Source organism: Canis lupus, chromosome 1 (genome assembly GCF_003254725.2).
Source record: "Canis lupus dingo isolate Sandy chromosome 1, ASM325472v2, whole genome shotgun sequence".
NCBI classification, from domain to species: Eukaryota; Metazoa; Chordata; class Mammalia; order Carnivora; family Canidae; genus Canis; species Canis lupus.
The window spans coordinates 21,780,133-21,800,634 of record NC_064243.1 but is presented as its reverse complement, the minus strand read 5'-3'; the positions used below and the strand labels follow the sequence as shown (position 1 = coordinate 21,800,634).

The following is a 20,502-nucleotide window of genomic DNA, read 5'->3' as shown; positions in this document are numbered from 1 at the left end:
GTCACAGTCTTTACGCCGAGTTCCAAATAGAGAGGTCAGCATGAAGCATACTTAATCCCTTTGCATGAAGCACACCTGCTTTATTATTTTATTTCACCCTCTTTACTTCCTTAGTATAGTTTCTAATTTGTTGCTGTTGACCTCAATGGTTGACCTGTTGACGAAGGAAGCCCAGACGTCGTCATTTATTTTCCCATGAATATGTGTAGGTTTGCATGCATTTGCGTATATAGGAATCTGAGGTTATAGATTTGTGGCTTCCCATATGTTGATAGGCTAGAAGACTGCCTTCCATATGCTAATAACATCTTGGGGTGGTGGCTCCATTGCTTCGGTGAATTACTCAGAGGAATTACTGTCTAGCACCATCTTATACCCTGTGACAAAGTCTCTTCCTCTCTCTTTCTCGCTCTCTCTTTGCTTCCCTCTCTTCCTTTCTCCTTTTCTCTCCCCTTCAGATTTAAAGAGTAAAACCAAACCAAATCAAAATCCTAGTTCCCAAGTACATGAATTTTGGAACTGCTGACCTCTTTCTTACTTCCTTGATAAACAAATATATAGAATGATGCAAATATATACTATATGTATATTATGTGAAACCAAATTGCAGTCTGACCCACAGAAAGGCAATTTTATAGGATTTGACCTTAATGTAAATGTTTATGTTGTAGTTGTAGAGATAAATATGTTTGAAATTAGGCTTTGTCTCTACTCCATTAACTATAAAGGATATTTCCTAGCAGAAAAGTACTTTTGGGGTATTTTCCAGGCCTCTAAACTCACATAGCATTCACAAGTTGTATCACACACTATACTGATTAATTTTATGTAGTCTTTCATTGTTCATTGTTTTCTCTGCCCAGAATTATGATTGTAACCTGATAAGAGAAGTCCATCTTTTACTTAAGCTCCAATAGCATTTAACACTTGTTAACTGATTACTTTCTTTTTTTTTAAGATTTTATTTATTTATCTATTCATGAGAGACACAGAGAGAGAGAGAGGCAGAGACACAGGCAGAGGAAGAAGCAGGCTCCGTGCAGGAAGCCCGATGCAGGACTTGATCTCGGGACTCCAGGATCACGACCTGAATCAAAGGCAGACGCTCAACCTCTGAGCAACCCAGGCATCCCAGCTGATTACTTTCTTATTAGTAAACTAGATTGACAGGAAAAAATTAATAAATAAATACCCCCTCTTGTAGAGGAAGCAATTCACCTAATAGAAGCCCTTTGACTACATTAAACAATTTTATTTTATTCCTCTTGGTATATGGTGGCTCTTGTGTCGTTGTGGTTTGGAATGCCAATATCTCAAATGCTAATATTTAGATCACATACAATCTCATGAAGAAAAAGCTATCTAATCAATTTTCAAAGAACACTCATTGTCAGGGATAAATTCACTCATTTTTAATACCTTTTTAATTGTAAACTGAAAGATACAGAAAACTACAAGCAACAAATATATAGATTAAAGAATTATCATAAGTTGGACTTGAACTGTTTTTTTTTTGTTGTTTTTTTTTTTTTTGCTCTATTTCTTGCAAATTGACATTTGGATCTGAAGGTTTAATCAGACTAAATGTGTTCTATTCTTTGCAAATATTCTGAAAGGGGTGTGTTCTTTCTTTAGAAGATACATAATGCCTGTGTTTTGCTATTTTATCTTAGCAATCATGAATGCTTAATGTCCAGATCCATTTGTTCATTGGGGCTGCAAAATAGTAAAATTTGAACTATATCAATGAGTTTTTACTTGTTAGTTGGAATAATATTATAAGTGGATGCTTCTGCTCGCATGCTGTGTGGTTACATAGTCGTAGAATTTAGAGAAAGACAGAATAAATATTTGATTCTTTACTCCGTTTTCAAGATAGTAATTAGGTTTTCCGGCAGCCTCAGAAGTTACCAGCTTTTATTATTTTTTAAAATACCTTTATGAATTCTTACATTCATGTACATTTGTTGGATTTCAATTCATTGCAACTCTTACCTTTAATGAAGCTCAGATTGTCTTCATCTTTGGTCTTTGGGCACCTCTTCAATTCGATTCCTGAATCCATTTGACATGAACCTATTAGTCTTTGTTATTGCCTTTCTATCTGGTTACATCAAGATGTTTCAGGCTCAGTTGGTATGTGTCTTACCTCAGACCAGGAATCAACCAGTTTTACAAGAACCCCTTGTTTTTCGCAGTGCAAAAAAAAAAAGAATTTTTTTTTCAAAATCCCAATCTGGATATTAGGGATGCTTATTATTGACAAGGTCTCTATAGACTTCTTCAGTGGACAGAACTATAACAGACATACAATGCCCTTTGGTCCCTATAGACTTCTTCAATGGACAGAACTATAACAGACATACAATGCCCTTTGAGTTTAAACTGATTTTCTGATTAAATTTTAGGAACATAAGACTTTATATACCTCTTCTATTTTACATCAATCTGTATGCCCGTCCATCCATACTAATCTTCCGGTTCTCAAGGACGCAGGAGATGATAGAATTATAATCTCTCATGATTATTCATTTGCTTTATCCCACATTACATTAGTCTCAGAATGATAATAATAATGGCATTACCATCAATAATAATTATTGAAATACTGATTTTTGCATACACTACCCCTAATCTCACTTACTTTTGACTTATGATTATAAGATCACTACAACAGGACATGTACCCATTACAAAATAAAATCTCCCTCTTTTAACTATCCCTTAGTTCTAACACTTGTTGTTCACCAGTTTACTATTGGGTTATCTTTCCTGGTCATTTAGGAGCTCATTTTTCAGTAGTTCAGTAGTTTTCAGGATCACGCGAAAAATACTCCCTGGTTGCTTATATGTTGATAACAACTTGGATGTGCCCTTTATACTTATAGTTAACTTTTGTTAACTATGAAATCCTTGAGTCACATTTTCTTACCTTGGATATCTCAAATAAATGACTTCAGTTCCCTCTGGCATAAAATGTGACTATCCAAAAGTCTCATCATAACTGAAGTTTCCCCCTTTCAAGGCATGTATTCTTTCTGTCCAGATGCCTTAAAGATTTTTTTTTAACTCAGTAGAAGTTTCTTGAATTATGATTTTTAGTATTTGTTCTATTCCCCCTTTTTTGGTTTTCTTCCTCAAGAACAACTATTACTTGTTGGTTAGATTTTCCTTCTCTTCTATCCATCACTCTCTCCTGCGTTCTTTTACTCTCTCTTAATTTCTTTTTGTTTAGTTTTTTCTTGTGCTTGTTTGTTCATCTAGTTACTCTTTATTTTTAAAATTATTTTTTTGCTTACACATTCTTTCTTGAATTATGTCAAGAAATTATGTCCTTTCTGAGGTGGGTTTTTTTTTTCCTAATTGTAATTTATGTTACTCTTCCAGATCTGGCATTTAATTTTCTTAATGTTGTTTATTTAGCTCATTTCAAAATAATAGATTACAAGTTTGATCTACTTTCCTTGTGTATTTTCAATCTCTTTTTGGGGTGTGCTTGTCTACAGGAATGAGACTCTCTTCAGTTTATTTTGTTATTTTATTAACCCAACAGATTTTTATTGCTTACTTTCTTTCACATGATCTGTCTCCTTACGTTCCCAGATGTTCAGATTGCTTTTCTCAATACACAGAGCTCCTCTCCTGTCTTCTTTTCATTAGACCCGAGCTGAGACCTCCGCAAACGGTGGCCTGCTGGCCACACCAGGTCCTATTTTTGTTTGAACCCCACTGAAGTAAGAATGATTTTTACATTTCTGAAGAGTTGTATAGGTAAATACATGACAGAGACGATGTGGTCTGTAAAGCTAGATCTTTACTATCGGGGCCCCTTACAAGGAAAGTCGGTCAACTCCAGAAACACACTAAAAACTATATGGCAGCTTGGTTTCCAAATTTCATGACTTTTCTCTCTTCTACTTTTATCTGGTCTTTCTCTTCCCTTCATTTCTGTTGCTTCTGTGTGCTCAAATTGTAACTCTGGTCCCAGGAGTTTATTCCCAGTGTAAGTCCTGTCCTGGAGAGGAGATTGCCAGCTACTTTTGAGTATTGATATTTACTGTCCTCAGATTGGTCTGCTGCATTTGCTATCATTAACTGATAACTATTTTAGAATGATCTTGTTTTGAAGTTTGATGCTTCTCTCTGATTTCTCCTACACCAATGCTGATAACATACAAGTTCTAAGGTTGCTTGTGGTTTGACCACACGCAATTGTATTTCAGAGGTTGGGGGTATAGCTTGTCACCTACTTTTGTTGTAACTGTCCAAATGCCTCCGGTTGTCTATCTAGTCATTCAGTCTCTTTTTATGTGGATTCAGGAAGACTTAAAAACTATATTGTCACCACTGCCACTTTCTTCCCAGGAATCAAACTCACTCATTTTTAAACAACAATTTACTTAATAAATTACATTAAATTTTATTGCAGGAAAATGTTTGCCCTGGATACTTCAGTAACTACATAAATCAGCATGTTTATTTTCTTTCTGTTTTTCTCCAGAGTCAAGTTCCCATTACGTAATCTCCCTAAAAGCTTTTAACAATGCAGGAGAAGGAGTTCCACTTTATGAAAGTGCCACCACCAGATCTATAACAGGTAAGCTGAAATAGTCAATCCTCTTGTGACAAGGTAGTCAGTGTTTGAGTTGTGGGGGAAAAAAACAAAACAAAATAAAAAACAAAAACCCCCACAAGCATAAAGCAAAATAAAACAAAATACAAAGGAAAAAACAAACAAATTGTATGTCATCATGTTCTGAGCCTTAAGTGGGTATGCATAGTTGTGTATGCATGTATATACATATACACACACGGGTTCCTTATTTTCTTGGTTTACAAAATTAAGTGAGAGGAAGTCAGTCTATAAATCAGTGCATAGATCTCTCCTTCTCTCAGTAGCTCATATTTTGGTGTCTTGATACCATTCTTCACTCTCTTGAGCATCTTGTCTGATCTTGCAAATCAGTACAATTTAGGCAGGCACTATGCAAAAAGCCACCAACTGCCCGGCCCAAGTGACCACTTTCTTCTCTACAGAGGATCCTTCAAACTACTGTGACAAGGAAGGACTGACCTGGACTAGGCTGAGTAGACAGGTGGCTTTCTCCTGAGCCAGGCCTATAGGTCACTCCAACAGTGCCCAGAGCCTATGATGTTGAAAGGACTGGCTGCTTCCAGGGTTTGACACCTCTAGGAATTCTTAGGGGAGTTGGACTGGAAAGGCAGCACACAAGAGAAAAAGAGCCCAAGGAACTCAGAAAGGAATGGGTACGAGAATGAGATTCACACAGACTGTGAGCAAAGCTGGGTGTACCCATAAATAGAACACCACCTCTGGGGGCTGTTAGAGTCCGTGGAAAGTCACATCACCACCCCCAATAGCCTTCTGTCTGAAATCTGAAAGTAAAACCCAAGAGGTCCATCTTCTTAATGAATTCTTTGATCCTGCCTCCTTTCAAAACCAACCAGCCTCAGACCTCATCTAACTCATCAGTAACCTTCACCTCAATGAGAATAAAGGGTCTGAGATCAGGATTTCATAGTGAACACTAGAGAACGTGGATCACTACTGGGTGCCTGAGTATGAAGTCCTGACAGGGAGGAATGAATCAACATAGAACAAATAGTGGGATCTGTGATTTCTGCCCATCACCTCAATTTATATAAACCTCGGTACGGTGTGTTTTCCAGACCCACAAGCTCCATTCAAAGACTATCCTGAGAATAACAGTTGTAAAGTGAATTCATGGTTGTTACATGATGATTTCTCAATATACACCATCACTTAATTGATTTCAATCAGATTTTCTTGTAGAGCAAAGTTATTGTTCCAGAGTCTCCTGGAATCTTTTGCTTCTGTTTTCAAGGTCTATGACCTGCCTAAAGTGGTATGCAGAATATGGGAAGGCGGTATGTGTCTGTATTAATTTATCTGTGGAGACAGTATGGCTCTCTCATTGTGTTATCAAAGGGGTTCATGCCTCCCCAAAAGGGCAAATAAGAAGTATTACCCAAGAGAATGTCTAATATCAAACGTATTATTCCTAAATGCCATGGAGGTCCAGAATAGGAAACCATGAGAGAACATGATGAAGGATGTCTAGAATTTTCATTCCCCTTTATTCTCTTGTTCCACCAGCAGCGAGATTCTTTGGGAGCTAGCAGGCCACTTGAGCTGTGCTTGTCCTTTCCATCATTTGTACTTAGTAAGCCATCTCTTTCCCGCCTGTGGTTAAAGATGTTGAGCACCTGCTCATCAATGTGACCTTGAGCTTGTGATCAGACCACACAAACTAACGTATGACTAGTCTTTTCGAACACTATTTTCTTACCAAAACCAAAGCCCACAAAACAAGGGATACTCAAGTGACAAAAAAAAAAAAAAAAAAAAATCAATTTTGAGCCTAAAGTAGTAGTAGTAAAAATAGAGTTTAGATAAACCGAAGAGAAGTTGCTCATAAGGAACCATTTGGGGCATCAACTTCTGACTTCACATTTGTTACCATTCCTTAATCCTCAGCATATGGCATTCCCAGAGTGGTTTCTAAAACACCAGTGATCCATAAGACTATTTTTCCCTGATAGAACTCTAATCCTAATGACTCTGGGAAATGAATGGATACCAAAAGTTGGAAATCGTGTGAGGCATTTTCTTATTGAAGTCAAGTCAGTAGGGGGTTGAAGGCAAGTGAAGAAAATCGGTCCTTTCTAAAGGGAAAGCATACATTTTTCCTGGATTTGGCAGACTTATTTTATTGTGTTTCCACACGTCGTGGAGAACAAAGGACAAATAAATGGAATCAAAGGTTAAGGTTCTGGAAGAAGTTCTATCAATAAATGTGTCATAGTGCCACAGAGAGGACATTCTCTGCCTCTGACTTCCGCAAGTATTCCCGTGAGCAGACTTGGAAGAGGTCCACATAAAGTAAATAAAAAATCAGAGGCAATAAATGGACCAGGGTAGAGTAAGCATCGGGCCATGATGATTTCCAAAAGCCCGTGCTTTCAGGTGTTGGGATGCTCAGGAGCCTCATCTCATCCTGAACACACTAGTATTAGAGCTGAGGAAAGTTTCACCAGGTTAAATGGGCATGTTAAGAGTTTAGTTTGTGCAGTAGAGCTTTTTAGTTCTTATGGTTGCAAGAACAAGACATTTTGGGCCTGGAAAAGAAAGAAGGCAGGGGAATAAGGAGGTGTGTTGTCTGAATTTGTTTATTCTTAACTGTTTTATCCATGTCTGAATGAAGTATAATCCAGATGTAAAATCATGTGATTATTTTAAAAGCTTGTTTTGAACTTTAGAATGTGAACTGAAAATTCATGAACTCTTACCAAAACATTTATTAGGAATTGAATAGGCTTCTCTTTTTAGCAACAGTTGTGAGGCTATGTTTCATCTTTTTAATTTTTAATTTTAGTTTTTAATCCTGAATAAAACCACTACAAAACAACAGCATATAAGGCACCTAAAAACTGGGAAGAAGTCATTTAGCAACAAAAAACAAAACAAATAATTTTTTTAACAACAACAACAAATATAGCTTTTAATATACTCAGTTTCTGTCCGGAGAGAAAGGTAATTAGCAGTGTATGTAGCATGCATGTGTTTAGAGTAGTACTTGCTAACCACTAGAACATTCCACTTTGTTGAAAAAGCTCTATATATCTATAGTATCCAAGATGATAAATTGGCTTATATGGCCGTGGGATACTTAAAATTGACTAGTGTAACAGAAGTGATTTTTAAATTGTATTTAATTTTAAATAATTAAAATTTAAATTGTCCATGTAAGTAGTGGCTCTTGTATTAGTACAGATCTAAAGGAGATGGCAAGTAGAATGGCAAGCCATGCCTGAAAACAAATTTCCTTTTAAAAGTCTAGAGAAACTTGGCCAGGGATAGAAAATCTTAAATTATGTAAGTCCACAGATAAATAACAACAAATATTACTTAAAATTGGAGGGATGCATTCTATGGAACTGAGACTCCAAGAAACTCAGTAAGTCGTGAAAAATATACTATTATAAAATCCAGAAACAGCAAGATTGAATGTTAGCATTTCTTGAAGGAGAATCACTACTTTTCAAAACCTTATATAAGGCACCTGTGGCAGATTATTAAATTCGTATGGGTTTAAAAGCCAAGTTAAGCAAAGAAACAACAAATATGGCATAACACATATGTAGGTTGGTCCAAAAAGATGTTTGTGATTCAGAGCAGTCTTCCTGTGTATATAACATTCTTTTTGGAAAGTCGGCTAACGATAGAAAAGAAGGGAGGCAGCACCTGCTTCAGTTTGGCCAAACACCTGCCACCAATGCGCCAACCTAATGACTGATCAGGGATCCTCCCAGAGGCTCTTCAACTCCCCCTTCATCATTTCATAAATCCATTTGGGTTTAAAGGAGCCCTTAATAAAAAGACACATCAAAGGAAAATACGGAAAGCCTGGGCTCTGTCATTAAATTTTAAACACACATTTTTCTTTCTCTCTCTCTCTCCTTTTTTTTCTTTCCTTTTGTTCTATTTTTTTTTTGTTTTGTTTTCAGGTTTTATATTTTTCTCCAAAGACCACAGCCCAGTAAACTACTAAATAATTCATTGGAAAACAGAGCAATGTATAGGGGATAGGTATTTGAAATACAGTGGACAAAGTGAAGTCATCATCAAAACCAGCCAGCAGCTGCTGTGCTTGGAACCCGGCTATTTAAAAATCTAAACTGTGTGTGTACACTGCTTCAGACACTCTACATTTTAGCAGGTCATCTCCCTAAATGTCATCATGTGCCTAGCCTGAGGGCTTTTTTTTTGTTGTTGTTAGTGAAAATACCTATTACATGATTTAAAGGTAAAATTTCAAAAACTGAACAGTCTTAGGAATAAAATAAAAGGCTCAATATTGGACACTTACTATGACCAGAAGATAAGTTCTTCTAATTCTGATATCCTCAGCCTAAAAATGAGTACAAAATTTTTTTAGAGAATTTTATAAAACCACACGTGTCATTATGCAGGTTCCGATTATGCTAATCAGGATCAAAGCCTGTGTGTACTTCACACAGTTCCTTCTGTCTCCCCAGTCAATAATATAAAGTCTTCCCATGAACTTGACATTTTGGAACAAGCAATATGAACCATAGGTATGCCTTAAGAGTCTAAAAACTTAATTACTCTGTGGGAAAGTGGGTAAAATTTCCATACTTTCTTTAAGGATTTCAATCTGAGAAAGCCTGCCACACCAAGTGCTAGAGGAAAGTTAGTTGTCACCAACGTATCATTGGCCCACATGGACCATGGACTTGGTCAATCACGCTTTACGCAATCATAGCCATAGACGGATTGCTGTAGACCGAAGGGCCCTTTGGGCTTTATTATTTGTTTCTTGTCTAAACAATATTTACACAGATAAAGCCTAAGCAACGATGAAAGCATTAGAGAAACCAAATCAAGTTATAAAAGGAGAAAAGCAAGCATAAAAAACAGTTATTAGATCGGCATTTATTTCCTTTACAGGAGGAAATAAAGCAGACGCTCCTTTTGATCTTGTTATTTTCAGTTATCCGTATAGTTATAAAACTGACAAGTCCTATACTAGACCCTGGAAGAAGCAATGTGCAACACTCCAAGAAGAAATGGACTTTTAAAATATATAGCTAGAAATGACACCAAAAGTGGAGTTGATAAAACCACTGTAAGGAAATGAGTGAATTACGGAAAATAGTTATTTTTGTAATATAGCAATACTGTTTCTAACGAGTTTTCCGATTGAATTAATTGTATTTTTTTCTGTTCTTCTCATGTTCCCTTTCATCATTATTGCCATGCATTTAACTCATTGTGATGTGTTACCACTGATATTTCTTTTTTTAACTCTTTTATTTACGTATTTATTTGTTTGTTTCATTTGGCGGGTTTTTAAACCCAGATCCCACTGACCCAGTTGATTATTATCCTTTGCTTGATGATTTCCCCACCTCGGTCCCAGATGTCTCCACCCCCATGCTCCCACCAGTAGGTGTACAGGCTGTGGCTCTTACCCACGATGCCGTGAGGGTCAGCTGGGCAGACAACTCTGTCCCTAAGAACCAAAAAACATCTGAAGTGCGACTTTACACTGTCCGGTGGAGGACCAGCTTTTCTGCGAATGCGAAATACAAGGTGAAGTTCTAATTGATAGTGTAAACTTTAAAATGAATTGTCATTTGCTGAATACATTGTTTTAAATGCTTCCTGGACTGTCATGAGTCATTTTTCTAGCAGTGGCACTAAATGGAAAACAAAGCATTTTAGTAACTCAATATCTAAAATTAGAATGGGAATAATTGTATCTTAGGAAACAATTCTAAGGCGAGGTAGAAAAAACATCAGGAGATGCAAAAGGTTATTTGAATTCTACCAGATGCTGCATTTGTATAAATAATTTGATTCTGTACAAGGGAATGCTGTTTTCCTTTAAAAATAGCAGGGCTCCACATTAATTTTTGGGGTATATTCGGGTGTCTTTCTTTTTATTTGGAATCTAGATTGACACCAAAGGCAACCCTATTAATGTTACAGAGACCCATTTTATAGTGTGTATGACTGTGAACACAGCTGGAAGATTTTGCTATAAAGTCCTTCGAAAGCACTCTAAGCCATTGGCATCTACTTCCTCAATTAGCCTTGAAGCACACTGATGTGGCGAAGGAAACCACAGTGCACACTCCCTTTTAACTAATTTGAATTAGACCAACCCTTTCACAGAGTCATCCCACAACCCTACTAAGAGCTCTGTAGCAATAGATATTTGAGGCATTGTCTTTACTACTTTTAAATCCCTGTCAGCCAGCCTTAGCAACCCCAGCAATTAGTTCAGTACAGGGACAATTCTATCACCTCCTAAGCCTGCCACAATGTTAGTACATACAAACAATGCGTAAAATGTAGACTAAAATGAGAAAATCAACGAGGACCGTCAAGTACCTACTGCTTCGTACCCAGAACTATACAAGATTATAGAGGCAGTTAAACACCGTTGAGATGTTGCCATTTAACATGTTACATGTAATTTCAGAATGAGTAAGGCACTCAGTTCCATTGATATACTTCAAAGAACTGCTAAGTGACTCAAGTGAGATAATATATATCATTATATATATATGTACTTATACATATAATGATATATAAAATAAAAAGCTTCACAAGATGAAGAAGATAGTTTTAAAAATAAGATCATACATGGTATCCAATAACCAAGGAACCAAGGGTTCAATCCTGGCACTCCAGCTTCTTCAGACGCCCCTTATCTGAGAAGGGAAGATCCCTTTTCTTTACCACTCTACTGGGGTAGCTCTCAGAGAGAATTCGAATCTCTTGACATTTTATCCAGTGTTATTTCCACTAAACCGCCATCTTGCGTAATCTAGCCTCTACTCAGTGGTGATTTCAGAGATGGCAATACCCTTTGGGAGTGTCTGACTCTAAAGGCCCTGAAGATAAAGCCAAATCCCACCAATAATACTGTAAATCTGCCTCTTCCTGCTGTAGCCATGCTGGATCTGCTTCTAGTCTCTTTCAACTTTTAACTGGTATAAAATTCACATTTCATCATAAATCAGTTTTTAGTTGAAACCGTTTTAAGAAGCTTTCTTTGGTACTGCCGCCCTGCTAGGTCAGATATTTGGAAAAACTCTCCAGGCAAGTCCAAAATAGTATCATTGATATAACATATGTTTTAAGTACCCTATCCATCTCCTTGCAGTATTAGATTTAAGACTCAGCGGAACTATAAATAAAGATAACATTATCAGATAAGACAACCAATGAAACATATGAGAACATTAAAAAAAAGTCTCTCTTTATATACAGATTGCCCAATTCTAAGTTTACCTATAAAAGACTACTTTTAAAAATGTTATGCTCATAATTGCTGTACTTTGTCGATACATCCATTTCACAGAATGGCCATGGGTACTTTGCCAGTATGTGAAATGTTCTGAAGGACAATGATTGTTCTCTGAGGAATGGCTTAAGTTCCAGAATTTCTTGGGGCAGATTATTTCAGTTGATTAGTTAATACAGCAGATATGGAATTACTGAATCTCACAAAGAGTGCCTGTAAAGGAAGACTCAAAACAAAAACTATTCCTTGTAAGCAGAGGCTGGCTTCTCTCTTGGATTGAAATTTAGGAATAAAAGATTTTAAATATTCCTCTCCCCACGGTCTTCCCTGACCTAAGACTTTCAGCTACTACAATTCCGTCCCCACCTCCCCCACCCCCATACACACTCACACTGAGAAGAACAGTGTTACAGGAAAGGGCAGGGTAAGTTGGAGAGCAAGGATAAATACAGAACATATCAAGCCCAGTAGAAAGTAATACAATAAGCTGAAATTTTACAAATAATGGTAATAGAATGCTTTGGTTTTATATTGTGAACTTCTCAAACTACTTTCATACCTATTACTTCATCTCACTCCCCACTGCAGCTTTATAAGGTAGGCAGACCATACACAAGATACAGGGGGAAAAAATAAATACATGGCGTCTAATGACCTGGGTGCAAGAATTGGCTGTGTCCTGTCCTGTCACTGAACTTGCTCAATCTCATTTTTCTCAACTGTATGATTGGAATATTCACACTTACTGTAAAAAGAGTAAGATTCTCCATAGTTAAGCATGTATGTAGATCCCTTTACGAAGACATCAGTAGGTTGTGTAACTTGAAAAAGATTTCCAGTGAAACTGCAGCTGGAGCTCAGGTGACCTAGTGGCATTATCCAAAGCTATCCTCACAGGAGTACCCTCTACTTCATTTAATCCCAAATCAAGCTATATTCCAGACATTTATATCTTGGTTGTCTAAAACTCTGTTTTGATTTTCCTTATCAGAAGGAGGAATCTTCTATAATTTACTTCCTACTAAAATGATTAATCACATGATGTTTTATATGTATTTCTATTCAAAGGACGTTCACTGAGTATTGACTGGTGATTACCAGATATAACATGGCTATTACAGAAGATACAAAGATGTGCAAGACTGAGTCTTGCACACCCCAAGATACTCCAAATTCCATAGGGAACTTAACACCCGCCTAAAGTTATATATCATATTAGCAAATGCATGAAATATTGTAGCTAGCATTTACTGAATACGTTCTCTGGACCAGATGCAGTATTTTACTTTACAGACCCTTTAAATAATGCTGGGAGCTCAGTGCTATGGTTATCTCCATTTTATGGATGAGGAAGAGAGGCTCAGAGAGGTACTATCTATTGTATTCTATGCTCACAAAAATAACTGGCCATGATTTTTCCAAAGTACTTCTAGGCTAATTATTTGTTCTGAGCAATAACTTTCCATGAAGTTCCTGAGAAAACCCAGTGAATTCATGCTGTTTTACAGAATGCAAGTGTGTCATTCTAAAACACAAACAAGGACAGTTTTGCTTAGTATCCTCCCAAACACTAGTGATGTTTATGCTCAGAGACTAGTTTTAAAAAAGTATGATTCTTTCCTCCTAGCTGAAATATTTCTCATTGCCCCATTTCTCCCCTTATCTCCATTTCTAAGACATAAAGGTGTTCATGATACTAAAGGAAGACAAGATTGGAAGTTATATAACAGCATGCCAGGTACTAGCTGCCCATGTCGTGTTTTATTTGATGGAATTCTATCTTTCTGATGCTGCACAGTATTTTTACATTTACTTAGGCCTATATTTTTACAGCTATTTTTAAGAAGAGCTTCTGATAGATGTTTATGAGGTCATCACTTTAATGGGATGGATAGGCACACCGTCAAAATGTTATTAGTACAGTTAAATATTTATTTGGTTTTGTAATGAAATGTAGGATTTTCATAGCTATTATCTAAGGATTCATAGTAGAATAAAAAAGATATACCACACTACAGTAGTATAGGAGGAGTTAGGTGTGACATAGGCGGTGGAAAAGAGCTTTCCTTGATTTTCTAAACATAGATATGTAATAAATGTAATAAATATACAAGTAAAATGAAATATTAAACTTTGGAAGAGGATCAAGATCTAAATACCAAGCATAAATTGATACTTATAAGAGGGATAAATAGGCAAAATTTTCCTGGTCATATGGAAAATATTCAATTAACCTGGAAGATCAACTGTTTTTTTTTTTTCCTCACTTCCATTTTGATCTCTTGAGTAAGCAATAAAAAATAGATAATTTATTTCCTACTAAGACATCTGTAACTTGCTATTTAAAAGACAAAGAATGAATTCAAAAGACAAATAGTAATACTAATATAATCTTTAGTGTTAGTGTTCTAAAACAAAACAAGGACAATATTGCCTAATGGCCTCCCAAACACCAGTGATGTTTATGCTCAAATAGATACTTATCCAATATGTAGTTCTCTTCCTAATCAATTGCTCCAGTGACCATTCTTACATGTGTGTTTAATGTGAACTTTGCATAAAAAGAAGACTACACAGATACAGCATTGTTTTTGTTTATTTTCTTTATAATAGCCAAACAGATTCTGGAATCACTACAGTTTTGTGCTATAAAGAATTTTTAAAAAATCACAAGCAGTAGAACTCTAAATGTTAATTTTATTACCAGAGGAAAATAATCATGAAAATCTATTTGCAATATCTATTGAAAAAAGGATTTTGATTATTACAAATAAATTAAAGTTAAAATGCAGATTACCTTAAAAATGGAATTGATAGAAGCAAGCAGAATTGGTCCTGACACCATGGTTATTCCCCTACTTGGGAAAATTATCAGCTAGCTGCCTCTCTGAACAACTTCACACTTGATTTTATCCATCATATTTTGGATGTACAATCAGCCAGTGTAAACTGGTTGACAGAAAGGAAGTAGAGCAGTAGAGCCAGGGCTTTGCCTTAGCTCTTATGCTATTTGGAAATAGAAATAGACTCCTTTTTTTGGTTTGTTTTTTTGTTATTTGATAGTGTCTTTACATGTTTGCATTTACCAAGTTGATAGAGTTCATCTTTTTCTCTTTGGTTATTCCCCACTTGTACAGTCAGAAGACACAACATCTCTGAGTTACACAGCAACAGGCCTCAAACCCAACACGATGTATGAGTTCTCGGTCATGGTAACAAAAAACAGAAGGTCAAGCACATGGAGCATGACTGCCCATGCCACCACGTATGAAGCAGGTATGTGAAGAAAGGCTTGCTTCCAAATTTCTATTTTTGGAATAGAATATTTTGATGGTGTTTCCCATGTTTTGTGGAAGTTGGAACATACATGCACTATGATGGTCTAAGTTACGCCTTATCCTGCCGAAAACATTTTATACTTTGTAGTTCAAAGCACTTTTATATCAAGTATCATTGTCCCCACTCTAGAAAACAAAACAAAACAAAAAAAGAGTCCCCAGTGAATTGAGTAATCTAGTTTTAATCTGGGCATTAACTCCAGAGATCTGAATATAAATCTTTTCTTTGACCCCTTTAAATAAAGGCAGAAATCCATGCACTGAACTGTGTCCAAAACATTTGAGTCTTTGATTAGCAGTCATGGTGAGTATTTACTTTTTTGGAAAGAAATTAGATACAATGCTTTACAACCATAATCGCATTGATGTTTATCGTAAATAACCTCGGCTGGGTATGGGAAGAAGTTTCTGGGTGGTTATGTTCACTCCTTAGAAATAAGACAATGATATGGAAAAACCCTCATGCAATTTGAAATAGTTCAAATCACAATGCAATTCACTGTAAATTTTACCAGTCACATTTACTATGGATCGTAAATGTTGAATTTATAACCTTAACAGACATGCAGTGCACTTGGCTTTTATAGTTCGTGGAAATCCAACATCTGAAGAATACAGGGTTTAGCATGCTGTTTGACTGGTTTCATGGTATTCTCTTTCGGGGTAAACTATACCACACATTTCCAAATTTAAAAATATATATACCAATAAAACTCTCTGGGTAAGTCGAATTTCTTTTTCCATTAGGATTTTATCCGTAGCATTGCAGTTCTTTTATTCCAAGCTACTACCTTAATTCAGAGAGTTCACTGTTAATATTTTTTTTAAATTTGGGGGATACGTCTTTCTATAAGAAGTTGTCTAGTTTGTCCGATTTAATTCCAACATCCTCCTTTCTTTTTTTCATCTTCTATTTTACACGTTTATGTATATTAACTCTTACCCCTAGAATTCTGCTCTGGATGCCAATGTTCACAGCTTCTTAGGAAGAATAAGACATGCAGAGTGGGTTATGTCCTATGGGAAGAATAAGGACCCTGCTCTTCCTTTTTACTTAAAAAAAGATGAAGGCAGCCCAGGTGGCTCAGCGGGTTTAGGGTCACCTTCGGCCCAGGGCATGATCCTGGAGACTCAGGATCGAATCCCATGTCGAGCTTCCTGCATGGAGCCTGCTTCTCCCTCTGCCTGGGTCTCTGCCATTCTCTCTCTCTCTGTGTCTCTCATGAATAAATAAAATCTTTAAAAAAAAAAAAGATGAAAGAGTTAAACAGAAACCAATGAAACATTAGGTCTTCCCTGAACGAAAGAGAGTAGTAATTTCCTCTTAAAGCAAGCGAATTCATTCATTTTTCCCATTCATAAACATCAAATGGACCCTAACATCTGGCTTGATAAATATATCCTATTCATTTCTCATCAACTGCCTAGCCTGGTAGGGACACCAACGGTGAGACCCATTGCTGACAAAAAGATATTAACTGCTAGAAAGTGGTTAGTGGGAAGGTGATTGTCAAAACAGATAATGATCCGGACAAAAGTGTAAATAGCATGAGGATGAGATCCCTGGGTGATGATGAGAAGCAAAAAGTAATTCACAAGTGTCTGCAGACTTTATAACTGTGAGAAGGAAATGAAGTGAATGAAATAGTTCTAGGTTTGCTTCTAATTCTGCAGTAACATAAAGACTGTTTGGGACTGCATAGTTACGCACTTGTGCTGAAATTGCTTGCGATGGGCAAATCCTTGAAATAAAACATTCCATTCTGTCCATGTGATAAACCCTTAATTTTATTCTAGTTAAATAAAATAGAAATAACTGGAAGGAGATTTACAATCATGAAATAATACAGGAAAAAACCCAAAAACCTGAGGTAACATAAGAAATAAAACCACAGAGTTTGGGGCAAGGTGGAATCCGAACATTGATCCAAGGATAAATGTCTGGAGAAATAAAGAGAGGTTTCACAAAAGAAATAATAATTGAGCAATGGCCTAGGTGAGTCATGAGGTACCCAATCCAGGGTCTTCAAAGGAAAAGAATAACATGTACAAAAGTACACAAGCAAGTATCAGCAAGATGTCATCTAGAGACATTTATGGCTGGTTCAGAGTGAGTGGAACACAGTATTCACAGGACAACCAGGGGAATTGAGGCAGTAAAAGGAAGTGCAGTACATACCAGGGCCTGATATTTATTGTTTTTTTTACATATTTACACTTTTTAAAGATTTTATTTATTTATTTGAAAGAGAAAGAGAGTGAACAAGAGAGAGCAGGAGTGGTAGGGCAGGGATAAGGGGGAGGGAGCTGACTCTCCACTGAGCAGGGAGCCCAACGCAGGGCTCCATCCCAGGACCCTGATCACGACCTGAGCTGGAGGCAGACACTTAACTGACTGGGCCACCCGGGCACCCCAAATATTTATTTATTTATTTATTTATTTATTTATTTATTTATTTATTGACAGAGGGAGAGAGAGAGAGAGCAGGTGGAGGGGCGGCAGGAGAGGGAGAGAGAAGGTCCAGCAGACTTCCCGCTGAGCAGGGAGCCCAAGTTGTCCTCCATCCCACAACTCCAAGATCACAATCTGAGCCTAAACCAAGAGTTAGAGGCCACCCAGGTGCCCCACTTATTATTTGTTCTATATTTACATTTAATCCAAGGAAGATTGGTCATCAGTGAGGAATTTCTGAAAGGTTGTCTCTAGGCAGAACCCAAGTGATTGGAGAGGAACAGACCAGAGACTTCTGCTAGACTCAGTAGGCATCGCTGAGGTTATTAGGGCCACATTCCTGTCCAAATACTGTGCACTTCATACAACAATCTGAAACTTTTGAGCTATTGATTCCAAGACCAGAGTCGCTATTCACCAACATTCATAGGGCTTGAGGAAAAAGAGAAACTTGCACAACACCTAAAATAGATCAGTTCTTAGATTGTTTTTTTTTTTTTGAAAAATAATATACCTATTCAGTGTATTATTTTGATAGGTGAAGTTGAAGCATTTTATCTTTTTTGAGTACCAGAACGGATTCAGTGAAGCAATCTAATCATCACCATTTGACTGTTTTCTAAATAAGCATCGCTTTGAAATTTAACCTAGTTAGAAAAAAACAGATTATTCTGAATAGTTAGAAAGATCTGTTAATTACTTCCATAATTGGAAAACTCTTATTATGCTTGATATAATCTAAGTCAATTTGTGACCACATATTACCTTCCTATCTATGGCTTAGAAAATATCTTGAATGAACTCTTTATAAGAATGACCCTTCTTTAGATAGTGTTGCCTCCTTGATAGTTTGTTATAACAAATCTTGCCCTGCAAGAGTGTCCTTGTTCTTGTTTCATTAAACCATATACATACGAAGCTTCTTTACTTGGGGTTCAACTACACTAGACCTATGTACTCCCCTCCTTCTACTTTCTTCTTTTTTTTTCTCAGTTTAAATATATTGTGTACCTTGATCAGCGTATTATGATTAGGTGCAGCTTTGGTTAGCCTGGAATACTAGTGGCTTTGAGAATCAGAGCAATGGAAATAAAATATTATGATAGATGGAAATATTTGGTGTCCCCTCCATTTGAAATATATTCAGGTAGAGAAATGGAAATAGGGTGGCTCAGATTTTGCATGACAGGGCCAACAGAAGAACCAAAGAGAATGGTAAGAGTGAAGAGTTCAGAATTCGGACCAAGTTGTACCTATCTTGTAGGTACAAGCATTCTTATGCAGAGATCTGGGAATTCCTCCAGAACCTTTTAAGGAACTTAGATTATGTTCCGAAATTTCCCATGTCGAATCAAACTAAGGGTAATGAAAAGAGACTGTCAGTAACGGACTTGGAGCATTATGTATTGCCTAGGTGGAAAACTCACTGCATCCCAAAGCATAGACAGTGAGAAAGCAGATATAGAAGCCTAGAAGATACTGGACTGACTTAGACAGTTTACTGCCATCTTTAAAATATATTTAAAATTTTGTTGTGGGACGCCTGGGTGGTTCAGCGGTTGAGCATCTGCCTTCGGCTCAGGGCATGACCCCGAGGTCCCGGGATTGAGTCCCGCATCGGGCTACTTGCAGGAAGCCTGCTTCTCCCTCTGTCTGTGTCTCTGCCTCTCTCTGTGTCTCTCATGAATAAATAAATACGATCTTTAAAAAATATAAAAATAAAAATAAATAAAATAAAATTTTGTTGAGCACAAAGTAGGAGGAAAAATAATTTTCCCTTTATTCTTCTAGGTCCTGGGCTGAGACCTCTCTGTAATACAAGATAGATTAATAGCAGAAAAACAAACAGGAATTTAATAACCTGTATAGCTCTCGTTTACATGGAGAACACCCAAGAAAACTGAGTAACTCCCTGAATGACCCAAGTTATCACCTTAAATACAATCTCCAACTAAAACCAAAAGAATGTGTTGGGGTTTAGGGAGCCAGTTATATGATTTCAGGCAAGTCATAATAAATAAGGGGGTTGTTATTATGCAGATTTTAGTTCCTGCCTTCTTCCTAATAAGAGTTTCTAGAGATTTTATCATCCTCCTCTTCCTGATACAGAGAGGGAAACACTATTGTAAATACAAATTTCTCTTATGAAAAGGTAACATCTAGTAAGTTTTCAGATCTTTTTCTATGTCTACTATTAAAAAAAAAATCAGCCTAAAATAGCCCTTATGCCAAAGAGGCATATTTTGGGGTGATAAATTCTGGTTCCCTTCCACAACATATGGGAAGAGTAGCTCTAAAACCCTTCTCAATCTGTGCCAGGCTAATACTACAACCTTCGTAGATTCCATACCTCCTCTGTTTTCAAATATTTCTTTATCTTCTAACTAAGGGATGCCTGGTATGTTTACCTAAGCAAGATGTTTTGACTTATATTTAAATTCATTCTCTTCTTCTCCTTCTCCTCCTCATCCCCCTTCTACCTACTCCTCCTTCTTTTTATTCTTCTTCTTGCTTTTGAGAAAATATAGAATTAGGTGGCATATTTTTTTAAAAACCTAAGGTTGTAACAGAACTGTGTCTCTTGGAGACATATAGCCATCAATTTAAGTATGTGTATCTTCCTTTGTTCCTATATAATGATTCTTACATGTTTAGTGAGGTGCTCACTTGGAAATATCCATTATACTTTTCTCCTCTGAATTCATACATATTCTGTTCACCTCTCTGTATTTACACCTTTGAAAGTCATTTAACCTCTATGGAAAAAACATTCACTTCTATATATTTGTTTGTTTGCTTATTTGATTAAAATACTTGAAATAAATTGTAAA

The 20,502-nt window shown here is 36.7% G+C and overlaps 1 protein-coding gene across 5 annotated transcripts in view; it reads left to right on the top strand.

Moving 5' to 3' along the window:
- The window catches only part of DCC (DCC netrin 1 receptor), a 1,086,886-nt gene that overhangs the window by 954,896 nt on the left and 111,488 nt on the right, over positions 1 to 20,502 (top strand). For 4 of the 5 annotated variants that reach the window (XM_035700549.2, XM_025422244.3, XM_035700551.2 and 1 more), the window contains 3 exons: positions 4,501 to 4,596; positions 9,926 to 10,158; positions 15,019 to 15,157. In XM_035700549.2, coding sequence (XP_035556442.1) covers positions 4,501 to 4,596; positions 9,926 to 10,158; positions 15,019 to 15,157 — 468 coding nt within the window. The remainder of the gene's footprint in view (positions 1 to 4,500; positions 4,597 to 9,925; positions 10,159 to 15,018; positions 15,158 to 20,502) is intronic. The other variant, XM_035700550.2, reaches the window with a different exon arrangement.